Here is a 14,759-nt window from a genome sequence, read left to right on the forward strand (position 1 = left end):
CTGTTTTGGGGAATTCAGAATTATAACAGCCGTAGAATTGATAAGGACTGGCCCACTTGTTCTAATTATACACTTGCGTTCATCTTTTCAGATATGGGTTGTGTTTTGCAATTAACAATAATTCCCCATTTGTTAATTCGGCAGCCATTCTGACCGAATTTCCCAATTTACCCCTCAGCCCATAACTATGATTTTTCAGCTGAATTTTGCTTTATGAACAACACGATGTTTGTTTGTAGGGTGGATTCATTTTTTTTGGAGCAAGGCAACGTCTTCCAATTCGAAATCACACACCGAACGCATTAGACTAGAAATTTAACTCGGGGTAATCCCTTCCCCGTCCCATTCGATTTTGGGTAAAATCATCACCAAAGTGCAAGATGCGTGGTCCGTTGTATCCTATCAGCAAAAAAATACTGAGCACAATTGCTGGGGTTCAATGCACGCAATTATTTTGCAGGTGTAATTTGTGAGGCACAACAAGGTGCCAGCGCTCGTTGATGAAAGGCTTCCAATACCACTGAGGGCAATGATTATGTATGAAACAACACGGTCATCAATGGCAAACAAACATCGTCCCTACTTCATACTACTCGACGAATGTACAAATGGTTTGAAAGCTGCTTTAGCTATAACAGACATCTGCAGTCATGAAGTGAATACATAAACATCACCTAATACATAATTTTAGTTCATAAACAGAGCACCAACATTACCTAATATACATATTTTTAGTTCATAACAGAGCATGACCAAGGTGGAGGAACGACTCCGTACATCAAACCAAAACACGGTGCTCTACCTATTACAATACTATGGATTTTTTTCCACCTCCCAAAACGTAGGTCCGGCAAAATGAGATGCAAATCCATGGCATTACTATATATTCTAGCATAGCAGAGTTTAGGACCTTTTCATCACTATATGACTTAGTTAGAAATTGGGACGCTTGATGTTGTGAGGCCACCATCCGAGAGGCGAGTTGGACGCAACGGAACTCACATTGGGGGATCGAGTAGAGGGACCAGCGTCATCTGTCTTCGCGGCAGCTGGCCTTGGCAAAACCCGGGTACTCTCAAGGCGAGTTACCAGCCTCCCATCTGGGCCAATGTCTATGAAATACATGCCCACGTCATTGGTTGACTCCTGATCAAGTGGAGGTGCGACATCTTCAGGAAATAGTTTACGTCGAACCGTTTGAGGGGGTAACATAGCCGGCGAGTTCACCTCTGCTTCGAAGCCACTAACCTCGTAACACGACGGTTCATCAGTAGGGATCTCCTCGGTGCAGTCAGATAGCACTATCACAGAAACATCTTTCTCTTCCTTGACATCGTCCATTCCGTACAAGCATGCCAACAGCGGGAAGTGGGGATCATCTCGGTGGTAGTAAGCTGCCGCCAATGGAGTTTTCTACACAAGTAATGTTGATCAGGAGTTGTACGCACACATTAAAAACCTTCTACGAGCATACTTACCTTCAGAATTGCCTCCCAGATCACATCAGACGCACGCACAACCTTATCCACCACGTCATATGATGCGCCTTTGTTCCCCACGACCGCCTTGAAGGTGGTGTACCTCTGCTTCAGGAAGTCGAGACGTTGTTTGATGTCCACCTCGGTCAGCATAATGCTGGTTTTAGTCTGCACTGCGTGCTGCGCCTTCTCCATAAACTAATTTGGAAAATCATCAAACTTCCATTGGGTCTCCCTTTTCAGCTTGGTGATAGTGGTTAGTACAATCTCATTGATCTCCATAGTCCAGTTGCAGTAGTACAGGTACACAGCTTGTTGAGGAATATGCATTGTGTATGTGAAGGAAGGAATGGAATGCGAGCTGTGTGACAAGGAATGCTTTGATGTTGCTATTAAATAGAGGTAGGTACATTCATTAGTTTGAAAGACTTGTATCTACTTCTCTACATCCTTTCTTTGTTCCCACATTTATGAGATTATGCGTAGGTGGTTTTATTGCCTCATTAATTTGCATATTTGACTCGTTAACATCTATATGAAGTAGAGTAGATTGAGGGAAAAAAGTGAGTATTTTATTGTGGATTTGTCATATTACCATCTCACTTGGTGGAAGAGCTATAAAAAAACGGAGGGATATCGGTCAACTTATAAATGGAAGTGAGTGAATGCTCATCTAATTTCATTGACTACTTTGTGGAAAATCATTTACCACACATTTTTGTCGGGTCCCACTTCATGAGCAATCAACCAAAATTGACCCAATTTCACGCATCACACTTTCATCTCCCGCCCATCCGTCATAACACACATTCAAATATACGCATACCTCATTTTCACACCTTTCCAATTAGAGATAGCAACATCAGTGAAGGACATCAGTGAGCTTTGAGATCTCAAGCTGAAGTTCGAGGTAAATACAAATCTTTTCGATCGAGCTTGTCAAATATATAGTCCGAACAGCATTTTCACCTGGGTATTGTTATCTTCGCTGTAGAGGTGCAGCCATTTAATTTGGAGTCCCTACTTTGATGTTATACAATTCGGTTGAGGAGGATGAACTCGTTTATACTGTTTTTCACTGAGTTCTGTACCTTGAATATTTGGTCGTTTAAATTAGATTTATGTATTGTTCCAGCTTCTGTTTTTTTGATAGTTGTAATTGACGTGTATATTTCAAATCTGGTTCATCGAAGTGTTCTTCATTGTTGTTTACTCAAATTTTGGTACAAGAATATGATATGACAATGACTTCGACAGTAATATGTTTGTAATTCTGAATTTGTCAATTTGTGGATTTTGAATTAGTTATCATGGCTGATCCCACACGCCGTAGTGGAGTCCGATCGCTAGGAATACCATCCCATGCTGGACAGCAAACACAACTGATTCGCCGCGTAAATTTTGAAAAGGTGATCAAACCCGGAGGATATGGAGTGCCCGAAAAGAGGAGATCTTGGCTGCGTCAATGCTTGAGCTACTTGCTCAAGGATGGAAATCTGACAATGGCTTCCGTACTGGTTATTTGGGGAAGATTGAGGACTCTCTACGCAAGGAGTTTCCGAATACCGACCTGAAAGGCACGCCCCATATCACCTCCAGGATTAGCGCGTGGAAGAAGAGCTACACGAGCCTGACAAAAATACTAGGCCGTAGTGGCGTGGGATTCAATTCGGATGGGCAATATATGATTGAATGCGACGACGATCAGTTGGAGGCAATCGTCCAGGTATGGAAAAGGTTTATTGGTAATGTAGATCTCTCAGTTTTCGAACAATAGATCAGCACAAACTGTAACGAAACCATGGTGTTTGTTGCTTGTATTCTGATGTCATCATGTGACTGTTTAGGCTGATAAGGATGCGAAGTTCATGCGGGGCAAGTCATGTCCTTTATGGGAAACATGGAAGGCCATATTCGGAAAGGATCATGCTAGCGGTGCAGGGGCAGAACAGGTCGCTGATGCGGTGCACCGTCTGCGGGGCAATGGCCCAAGTAGTAGTGAGGTCAATGAGAATGATTTCCCAGGCTTCGAGGACCAAGATTCCGATAACGTGGTTCGTCTGTCACAGGCGTCGGGGTTTGAAGGCTACAACTCCGGAAATAATGGCAAACAAGCTTCCATCAACAATTCCGGCAGGAGTCAGAAACGCAGACACGTGGTTGCCGATGCATCACTCATGGAATTCCTCTCAAATCTGCATGCTGAGACAAACGCTCGCCTCGAGGTGATTTCATCAAGGATCAGGTATGAATTCGATCTTGGAAAGGCTAAACAAGATGTATTCGACAAGCTGGAAACTGTGGAAGGCCTCACGCTCGATCAAAGGTACGAACTGTGCAACATCTTAAGCGACAAACCGCAGCGCCTTGAGGTCTTCATGGGAATGCGCGCTGACGCTCGTCTTGGTTACCTATTGAAGCTTATCGAGGAGAATCAGAAAGTTATGTGAAATGATAGCAATGGTGAATGGCGTGTCTTTTGTTTCTACCTTTTTTTTGGTTATGCCAAAACTGATGCATATTTTATATGTAGCCATCGTGTACTAGGATCTGAAAAATTTGCGATAAGACTATGTGCTCTATCGAGCAGTTTGTATAGCTAGTTTACTGTATTGATTGATGCATATGTTATGCGTGATGTGCTTCTAGTATAGGAGTAGGCAAAAATGGAGAAAAAAAGGCCACCCGGCCGGGTATCTTCGCGATGCCTACAGAAGGTCAGAAGCTGTCGAGTAAGTGCGACCCGGCCGGGTGAATTTCCTTTGCAACAATTCGAGCTGGCCGGGTGAGTCTTATATAAAATGACGAGTCCAGTGGCCTTCCAGAAACAACACCCGGTCGGGTGAAATCCACGATGAGTCCAGAATGCTTCGCCCGGTCGGGCGATATTCTCTCGCAGTTTCGCCCGGTCGGGCGTTATGAATGCTAACTGCAATTCTGCAGTTTATTGCCGCAGTTCTGAGGAATTAAAAAAGGGAGTACGACTTGACTTGGAGAGGGACGGTTTTTGACAGAACGACTTGGGGGAGAGAACAAAAATAGAGGGAAGGAAAGAGCTTGTGTTTTTTAGGGTAAAATTATTTTGTTTTAATCGACCTAAAATTACACATCATTAACCAGACGCGATTTTGCTGAAATTACTCAACTTCCTGAACCAAAACAAAAGCACCAATTATAAATCTACATGTTGCATCCTTGTATGAAATGCATAAGTCAATTGCCTCGTAAGTATTGATATTGCACTGAAAATGAAAGCAGTTATTTAATGGATTTGGGTAGACAAGATATTGGTCACCTCAAGAACAGAATATTACAAATAATCAAACACTCCTCCATTGTCTGGTTTGATGATCGGTTTTACAAATGGAGCACGACAAGGGATCATATATACATATGCAAAACGACAAAAAGTAGACCCCGTTGCTGAAAAACAGGCGGTTTACAGAAGCCTGCCTATAATTATTCCCACTACGACCAACACGACAGCCATGAACCCAAGCTGCATTAGGGTCATCAAATCGTTCGGGTTTGAAGCGAGGCAGCAATGGACACCGCTTTTATATTCAACTGCACTGCAGGTGGCATAAGAACTATGTTCTTCACCTATAACTGTTTTCCCCCGTTCTTCTACGCCACTTTTTCCTTCAAGTCCCAGCCCCCGGACAGTCTCGTCGTACCACTGAAATGATCCAACATGGTTCAGTTTGTCGGGGCATTTGAAGTAGTAGCGGCCTGCATTGGCAGCCGTTTTCCCTGCACGGCGCAACTCCATCTTCTCCCTGCCACATCTGCATTCGATTATGCTGTCGCCCATTACAATCTGTTCATACATTAGATTGAAAAAAGTCAACATGGAGTACAATTGGAGTTGGAATAAGCACATGCCACACATTAATATAACAGAATGCATATGCTGTTTAAATTGAGCTAAGGTCACCATGGAGTACAATTGGACTTGGAACATGCAACTGTCAACACATAACTATGACATAATGTAGATGCTATTTCAATTGTTTCAAGTACAAAGTTGTTCACAAAGTCTAGGTGGATCTAATAACACGATAGTAACAAAACTCTATCTATTGTTCCACATTGTCATCGCAATGGAGTCTCTAAACTGAGTCCATTCTGGAGTTGGGTCTACATAGTATATGTATTCAGGCTGTGGACTATCATGATCTGACACGGTTGCTGAGCTCTCTCCACCAACCGCTTCTTCAAAGGGGCCAGTGCTCATCTCGTGGTGAATAAAATTATGGAGAAGGAAACACGCCATGATTAACCTGATTTGTGTTTGAATTGGGTAATAAGACGCACTACGTAATATTCCCCAACACATCTTCAAAACCGCAAAGGCTCTCTCGATTACATTCCTAGCCTTGCTGTGCCTCATGTTGAACAATTCCTTCGGATTTTGTGGCTGTGCATTACCGATGCCCCATTCCTTGAGGTGGTATCGAACTCCTTTGTACGGCGTCAAAACCCGTTGCTATTGGCGTATCCGTTGTTACATAAATAGTAACAGCCTGAAACAGTCCACAGATGAATGAGATTGCTATAGAGTCCTACCCAATACCTGAAAACCATACAAACATAATATCAAATTCACTCAGACAAACGACAAACCAGGCTGCATACCCTGGGGAACTCTTAGTCCGTTGGGTCGCGCCACAGCATCCCTGAGTACGTGAGAGTCACCGGCGGACCCTTCCTACCCTAGTAGGAAATAAACAAACTGCATATTGCGATCGCAAACAGCCAAGGTGTTCGTTGCAATAGACCCCTTTCGAGTGCGATAACGAGGTTTGTCACTGTTGCCAACCAGTACGTTGATGTGCGTACCGTCGAGTGCACCGAGACAGCCCTACAAGAACATCAACCGTGTAAAAAAAACCATACCGAAACAGAGCTTACACCAATTTCATGCGGCCGGGGGAAAGATTCAATACCTTGAACCATTTCCATCTGTGATCAATGCAATCATCCGCCACGGGTTTAGGCTTTGACAATAACACTCTGTGGAGACTCAAAACAGCCCCTAAAACCTTGTCTATGTAATGGGACACCGTCGAACCGGACCTAAAAAAACTAAAACGAACAACGCGGTTTTTATTGTGGTGCGCTAAGACGCCCAAAAAAATTTCCACCTGTTCTTCAATGCCTAAGCATTTCCCTGGGCTCAAGCCTCCCTCCGCAGTGAGGATGCGACACAACTTCCCAAATGTGTTGCGATCCATTCTTAAGTTTGCTATGCAGTCAACATCAGTGACATGAATGAGTCGATCCAAGTATTTCAACTGATTAGGAACCTTACTTATCAAGCTGTAATGCCTAGCATGTTCAATGATCCTACGCCTGGCACGGTTGGTGCGGGCTCTGATGTAACGCTGCTCGAGAATTGTGATCTCTACCCGGTATAATAGCATGATGTCTTCAAGCATCATCAGAAATCTCGCGGAATTAACTGGAGTTCTCATCGTGGCTATGGCGAAATGGTTATGTAAAATGTTTTGTAAGCTGCTGACCAAAGTAGTGACTGCATAATCTCTCTATATGATACATATGCACAAATTCAAAAATAAAATAATAACAAAACAGAAGAACAAAAGGATATCAGAAATTAAACTCCAAATTATCAACAACTCAAAAGCTAAAATTAAGGCAGGCTTGAAAATCAAAGAACCTAATATACATATTGACTTGTATCACAACAAAGCACGCAGATTTCATTACAAATACAAGCCAAATTAAACAACACGAAGATGGTCACCCCGACCGAGCAGTATGTACCTCCGTAACTGATTCGTTTAGCCCTACGTCGTTGGTGTAGCTATGTTGGTTTTTCAGCAACCTAAAAAAAACCCAAATTCCCTTGTCACCTGAAAGTTCTAAAAAAATTCACGTTGAATCGCGGATGACTACAGATTCGCACCCGAATTCAACCAAACACTGAATCAAAGCTTGTAAACGGGCTGACACTAGTCCGATCACCTTGTTTTGACAGCGTGAATAAATCAAAGACTCGCGATGGCAGATTCGACGCAACCGCTGGCTTATGGGTTAGGGTTTTACGCAGATCTGGAATGTTCAAGTGAGTGACGGGAAAGGGGGGAAATTAGATGAGAGGGGTAATTTGGGAAGTCACACGCCTCATTTTTTGTTATAATTCTTTATCAAAGAGTATACAACACGCCAACTGTGTATACTGTAGTAATAACATTTAAGAGACATACAGTGCTATTTCATCATTTATGTGTGGCCATAGGGAAGAAACAACACACACCGAACAACATATTTGGCCAGATTTTTTTCGCATTTATGGTCGAAACAGCCACACCGAACGCGTCCTTAAATTAAATTAATTAATGATATAAAAGAAAAAAAATCCCCAAATTTGTTGAAAAATCCCGCCATTTGTGAGTTCATACTGTAGTGGGAGGTTTTCTATGTGCGCCGCGGTAATTAGGGTTCTCAATTCTCATCCCTTTGATTTTACAAATCAGACTTTGCTGTAAAATTAATTGCAATTCTCATCCCTTTGCTTTTACAAATCAGACTTTGCTGTAAATTAATTGCAATTCTCATCCCTATACATTTTACAAATCAGACTTTGCTGTAAATTAATTATGCTTGTTGGATTAGTTACTATACGATTCCATCAACTGTAGGAAAGGAATAAACATGACACGCTTTTTACTACTAAAAACATTTGATGCAATAGAAGGCGGGAAAGGAGAATAATTTTAGCTTGTCTTGTATAATCATCGTAAAGGATAATAAAGGCTTTAGCTTGTCTTAGAGCATCCACAATAGGAGGTGGACAAGCAATAGCCCTGCCATATCTCAGCCACAAACTCCTCTGCTACATCATCAGCACTAAAATCCACCCTGCCACATCATCAGGACAAGCAACTGGACAAGCAATAGTCCAGCCATAGCCTAGTCACATCATCAAAAACAAATACTTAACAATCACACAAAATACGGAATTAAATTTACGACACATATACGGGAAAATTCAATACTAATATTAAAATTTTAAAAAGTACATTAATTAAAAAAAATCCATTAAAAAAATTACATTACTTAAAAAAAACTCATGATCCACGCACGAGCCCCCCGCCTCCGCCTCCGCCTCACTCTTCGACGTCGTCGCCGTTGTCGCCGCTATCCGGGACCCCCCAAATCTGCGGCGTCTGAGCCTGCGTCAGAGCCCCCCACCTGTGCCGCGGCGGGATTCAAATCCTCTCGCATACTCACGAGCACGGCGTGAAAAAAACTCTTCTCCTCGGGGTCAGTTGCATTCTTCCATTGATCTATGACCTTGATCATCTGAGCCCGCGCTTGATGACGCGCCAAGGAGACGAGGTCGGCTGTCAAGCTGCCAACAGGGGGGATGCCGACTGGACCTCCTGGGACCTCTGGCGAGCCCGTTGCGCACGCCTTTGACCAACCGGGCGAGTGCGACGAGTAAACGTGGGAGGGGACGGGGTCTCCTGAGCATCTTCGGGGAGGTCGTGGGAACCGCCGCTGGCGTAATCACCGGAGGCGCTGCTTCTTCGGCCAGCCAGCATCGAAACCTGCTTGAAACTTCTCGGAGTCCATTAGCACCTCATAGCAGTTCCAGTAGGTGAACTCCTTGTAAAGCCCGGGCAAGGGGAACTCTTTCTCCGCCATCCTCCTGCAGTCCTTGTCAGTTTGGCCACTGGACTTCATTCGGAGGGCGTTGGTGTACAAGCCCGAAAATCGGGAGACCCCAGACCGGATTCAGTCCCATCCCTTCCGGCACTCCTCCCCGCTGCGTGACCTCCCCGCCGGGCAAAATGCCTTGTAGGCTGATGCTATTTTAGCCCACAAGTTGAGGATCCTCTGATTGTTCGAGGCGAGGGGTCATCGCAGACACTCACCCACGCCTTAGACAGCGCGACGTTCTCCGCGTCCGTCCACTTCCTCCGTGGCTGGCTGTCGTCACCAGCCGGCTGCGACGACTCGCTGACCACCCTCTTCCCCTTTTTCTTCTTGGGCACGCCCCGACCCCGCCCTACTCCCCCCGTTTGAACGGGAGTGCCCGCATCCCCGAGATCTATTCCCAACTCCTCTAAGGAGAAGGTCTCAAACCCTGTGAACTGCGTCTCCGCTGGGGTCGATGTGTGCGAAGAAGCAATACCAAAATCAAAACTGGGGCGATAGACATTGTCCCCCCTGCGTCCCCTGCATCCCCGCCCCCCCCGGCGTCCCCTACATCCCCGGGTACCCCTGCATCATCTGCATCCCGGGTGCCCACCCCGGCATCATCGGACCCCCCTGCACCCCCTGCCATCCCGGCGTACCACCCTCGGGTACCCCCTGCCCGCCCTGCATCACCGGACCCACCGGCATCCCTTACCATCCCGGCGTACCACCCCCGGGTGCCATCCCGGGCATCATCTGCTGCCAAGGGTCGTAGTACTCGGGCATCAGACCCCATCCACCTCCCATGGGTACCGTGGGAGTATATCAATAATAATTAACTATTAATAGAAAGTAAGATATAAATTAATAATTTAGTTTATTTATTCCACTACAATAATGCACACTTTAATAGCTTCGTACCGCCGAGTTATGGCGGTAACCGACGCCGGATGTCACAAATCAAGGGTGTCTAGCTATAAGTTGCTGAGAGGAGAGATTGATGAAGAGGATTTTTTGGATGGCTAAGGTTCGAAATTGGGGGCAGGGATGAGAGTGAACGAGTTTGAGCGAGAGCAGATAGTGAGAGAGAGAGGCCAGACGTGCGTGAGAGGTGGAATGACGGGCCACTCGCCGGCGAAGGCAGAGGCACGGTAGAGAGATGTAGTGAGCGAGAGGTAGAAGATGGAGGAGGGAGGTTTTAACCAAAATGTTTCCATTTCTCGGGTGAAGTTATTTCATTAAGATGAAGTGCAGTGATTTAACGAAAGCAGTGTAGCAGCGGCGGCGGTGGCATACTATATTGGTTCATTTTGAGCGAGAGCAGATAGTGATTTCAACTATTAGCTAGTAATAAAGTTTCACCTTTTGATCTACATGTCGTACCCCTTGATTGTTTCACCTTTCTTCCCCGCTTCTTTATTCCCCCATTAGTCGCGACCCACCGTACTTTCTATCCTTAGGAAGTGCGGTCGTGACAGAATGGTATCAGAGCAATTTTTCTTTCCGCTCTGGACCGAGAGTCTTTTATTCAATCTAGTCTAGATTCGTTTCGCTTGACTAAAAGAGTAATTCATTGAAGGCTCAACATTCCGTCTCTCCGCGCTCAACAAAAGTGAAGGTAAAATATTTTGGAAATGAGAAATGTTTATGCAATTGATATTGGACGTGATAATGAATGAGTATGATTGATAATATTATGAGATGAGTAAATTTCGGGACGAAATTTCTGTTAAAGTGGATAGAATGTAACACCCGGACTTTTTATAGTACTTGGACCAACACCAAGCTACTACGAGGCAATTAATAAATGGTCTAAACAAAATGAGAACGAACAAAATAAATTAATTATCTTGGGCCGACCCAAATAAATTCAATTTGGAGTCCAAATGTTTTATAAAAATGGCTTTTGGATTTTTTACACTTGGGCTTGCAACTAAATAAGCCCAAAATAAATTTAATTAAAGTGTGGAAGCTCAATTTCACTCCAAAAATGTGGGAGAGAGCCCAACACTTTCTTTCTTTTCTTTCTTTCTCCTCCCTCTCGGCCGATTCTTCTTCTTGGAGACTCTCTATGTTTCCAACTCCTTCACCTACCATCTTCCATCTTCAATTCTACAACCCAAGGGTCACACAAGTTTAATACATTAGCTTCTTCACTTCTCTTCTCATATTACACTTACAACAAGAACAAAGAGAGAAAGAGAGAGATAGCCGAGAGAGTGCCGAGAGAAGGGGAGGAAGAAGAAGTTGCTTCCATTTTATTTCAACCACAATCAAGTTCAATCTTTTTGAGGTATAATCCCTATCCAATCCCCAAAGCATGAATTTTAGTAGCTAATTCATACATTTTGTTCATACATCCACTCCCATAAGTATTTCAAACAATCCAACAATTGAAACCAATCGAACATCGCCGTAACTAATCGAAAACGCGAAAGAACATAATTTTGTAATAAGAACGTATTTTGCGGGACGTTTCGAGGTGGTTCCGGGCTTGTTCGGAGTGGTTTCGGGGGAGGCAGCCGGCAGTGGCGGCTGACGGACGGCAGAACCGCCGCCGGACCCTGCGACTGCCAACCGGCGACTGGACGACGGCGAGGCTGACCGGCGAGCAGCAGCGACGGCCGCGAACAGCGAGCAATGGCGACGAACAACTGCTGCAATGGCGACCTGCTACGGCGGCGGTGAGAGGCAGCGACGGAGGCTGACCGAGAACAGCAGCGACGACCCCTCGACGGGATGGGATGACGGCGGTGAACATCGGCCGGCGACGGGAAGAAATTTGCAGAGGCGCGAGCCAATTTTGAAAGAAATAAAGAAAATGTCGAAGAGAGAGAGGGGGGAAAAGAGAGAGAACGAAGGGGGTGATGAATGGGGGAGAATAAGGGGTGGGCCACTTTTGTTGGGCCTTATAATTAAATTGGAAGTTTAATTAAAGTTTGGGCCCTCTTTTAATTTATTTGGGGCTTCTTAGTTAATTTGGAAATATAAGGTGGGAAATGATTAAATGTTGGGCCGATGATTTACTCGTAATGAATGATTTAATTAAATCCCGGAATATTTCGAAAGGCGAATAATATTATCCCAAGTACGAAATAAATATAATTGCGAAGAGAAATAAATGCGATAAATTAATTATGCGCTTAAATAATTTTTGGAAGTTTATTTCGACGTCATGGAAAATACGAGGAGCCAATGGAGGAAAGAACGGGCGTAAGCGGCCGACCGGCATCGCACGCAACGCCTTGGGCGGCCGCCGAATAATCGAAAATGCATGAAAACCGAGTAACGAGATAAAAGACTTTAATTAGAGTGCATGCATTCTAAATGTTTTCCTTATTGAGATTGATGTGTACTTTAATTGTTTTTCGAAAAGGTGGTTCGCACGCTCGTTAAAGTCGGATCGAGAAGTTATAAAAAGAAATTTCTAAGCTATTGAGGTGGGCTTTATTACTTAAACTCTTTTATTTGCAATGATATGTTTATGGTGAGATAAGGGTGGTTTAAATGTCATGTCATGCGTATTTTATGTTTTGAATTGCCTATCTGATTGTCTACTAGGATAATGTCCTACTAGACTTGATGGTTAATGAATTCGGGTCTGACTAGGGAGTGAGTCCCTACTCAGACTAGTGCACTGATGGGGATCGTGAGCCGTCCTTTGTGGTCGGCCGGTCCAGTGATCGAGTTTGTGGCCACATTCTCGTTTCACATGATGGTTCAGATATGGTACATGATGGAGGATGATGATGATGATGGGCTGCAGCCATGTTTTACGATGGAAATGATTTTAGTGTTTCTCGGTATTTTTTTTAAAGTAAAACCCCGAGTTTCACTCAACGGTGGCTTGACATAACTTTATTGATGAAATGTATTTTGGGCATGAGTTCACTGAGTGCATCAAGTGCTCAGCCCCTGCATATGTTTTCCCTATGTGCAGGTTGAGCGTGGACGGGAGACGGAGGATGTTGAGCATTGGATCGAGACCATATTCAATAAACGTTCCGGTTGCTATTGTGTCTTCATACATAGTAGTAGCCAACTCTCAAATGCTTCCGCTATGCCAAGTTTTAAAACTCTGATGTTTCTGTATTCTGTTGGACTATTTTCATATGAACTTGATACTTCGTGATTTCAACTATTAGCTGGTAATAAAGTTTCACCTTTTGATATACATGTCGTACCCCTTGATTGTTTCCCCTTTCTTCCCCGCTTCTTTATTCCCCCATTAGTCGCGACCCACCGTACTTTCTATCCTTAGGAAGTGCGGTCGTGACACCGGTAGTGCTCTCAGTTTGGCGTGTCGTCCCCAAAGATAAAACGACAACGTCTCTGGTGAATCAGCACCGCTATAAGCAGAGCTCCAGCGAACTGGAAGAGGAGAGGGCAGAGCTTCGGGAAGAAAAGACTATGCAGAGAGAGTATGATGCTATATGTGTATGTTCTATGTTGATGCAAGAAATGACTAGCCTATTTATAGGCCTAGTCCACTGCAGGGGTCAATTCAGCCTTGATGGCTGTCATCATGGTTCATCATGGCGTGGCTGTAACAGCTGGCCGTTATGGATTTGAAAGCTGGAGAGGTTAACGATAAATCTAGATGCGATACATGCCCAATTCATCCGTCACACGTGGACTTCGTTACGTGGCAGCCTCGTAGACCTTGACTGCGTCATAGTCGACGATGTGTCATGCCACTGGTCTCGCTGACTAAGCGTTGGTCCAAAACATTAAGTTTGGGCCCAAGCACTAAGCCCAAAGACCAATTGCCAAGATCCAAGTCCGAGAGCAAGGGCAAGGGCAAGGGCAAGGGCTCGGGCGTGGCTCGGCTCGGCTCGGCTCGACGCGCGTGTGGGCTTCTTCAACCCATCTTAGTCCACTATAATTAAGTGTAGTAAAGTCACTTAATAAATACACATTAAAAGATGTGTCTAGTCTCCTATGTGGGATAATTAACACTAGTTAATTACTCCCTAAGCTTTAATCTCATAGCTTTATTAAAAGCTACAATGTGACCAACTTTAATCCACTTTTTCTCACTCACTGGGAATCGGATTTGAGAACGTGAATATACTACGGTCATCTACGTGGAACGTAGATTGATGCTATATCATTTAATTTCCAAAAAATTAAATGTCTCGTCACATTTATTATTGGTCAAATTTCATTGACCGGGCATCTTAAATTCAAGATTGCAATAATCCCCCACATGAGTGGAAAAAGCCAGATGCATATGCATGCAGACAGAAGCTCAACCCTCACGAGGTATATAAGTATAAGGATAGGTAGTTATTGGCCTTGAACCATCCATAGATAGCACCATCGGATACACATGCGGACTAGTAGCGCGATGCTTTGAACTATTCTTCCACGGCGTGTACCGAGACAATGATGTTAACACTTAAACACTTCAACCTCTTCCGTTCTTACAGTTTGTGTCCATTACGGTCTTGGACACCACTTTGGATTCATAAATGCGTTTTGTGAAGCGACCACACATCGCATTTACATAGGTGATTCTTAGTCAAGTACCTTGCCCTACTTGGTCTCTTTGAGAACTCCATCTCTTTGATATCCTTAAGAACCATTAAAAATAATAGACTTAACCTT

General features: G+C 44.3%; 3 protein-coding genes across 5 annotated transcripts; 1 reads left to right on the forward strand and 2 right to left on the reverse strand.

Annotated features, from left to right (window-relative positions):
• Positions 1-567: 567 nt before the first annotated feature.
• On the reverse strand, positions 568-1,823 carry LOC121744083. Its single transcript, XM_042137527.1, has 2 exons — positions 1,479-1,823; positions 568-1,413 (listed from the first exon to the last, which is right to left on the reverse strand). The coding sequence occupies exons 1-2, from the start codon at positions 1,671-1,673 to the stop codon at positions 934-936; spliced, it is 675 nt and encodes a 224-aa protein (XP_041993461.1). The 5' UTR covers positions 1,674-1,823; the 3' UTR covers positions 568-933.
• Positions 1,824-2,290: 467 nt separating this feature from the next.
• On the forward strand, positions 2,291-4,080 carry LOC121743932. Of its 3 annotated transcripts, none has more exons than XM_042137339.1 (3): positions 2,291-2,388; positions 2,784-3,204; positions 3,326-4,080. In XM_042137339.1, the coding sequence occupies exons 2-3, from the start codon at positions 2,944-2,946 to the stop codon at positions 3,926-3,928; spliced, it is 864 nt and encodes a 287-aa protein (XP_041993273.1). In that variant the 5' UTR covers positions 2,291-2,388; positions 2,784-2,943; the 3' UTR covers positions 3,929-4,080. The 3 variants fall into 3 exon arrangements, with proteins under 3 accessions (XP_041993273.1, XP_041993275.1, XP_041993274.1); XM_042137341.1 differs by having other exon boundaries at positions 2,329-2,388; positions 2,888-3,204; XM_042137340.1 differs by having other exon boundaries at positions 2,388-2,474.
• A 1,295-nt stretch (positions 4,081-5,375) lies between these two features.
• LOC121745125 lies at positions 5,376-7,531 on the reverse strand. Its single transcript, XM_042138912.1, has 5 exons — positions 7,411-7,531; positions 7,269-7,329; positions 6,428-7,027; positions 6,117-6,342; positions 5,376-6,004 (listed from the first exon to the last, which is right to left on the reverse strand). Exons 3-4 carry the CDS (start codon positions 6,953-6,955, stop codon positions 6,190-6,192), a joined length of 681 nt encoding a protein of 226 aa, XP_041994846.1. The 5' UTR covers positions 6,956-7,027; positions 7,269-7,329; positions 7,411-7,531; the 3' UTR covers positions 5,376-6,004; positions 6,117-6,189.
• Positions 7,532-14,759: the final 7,228 nt, after the last annotated feature.

The sequence above is a fragment of the Salvia splendens genome, chromosome 8 (assembly GCF_004379255.2).
Source record: "Salvia splendens isolate huo1 chromosome 8, SspV2, whole genome shotgun sequence".
Lineage (NCBI taxonomy): Eukaryota > Viridiplantae > Streptophyta > Magnoliopsida > Lamiales > Lamiaceae > Salvia > Salvia splendens.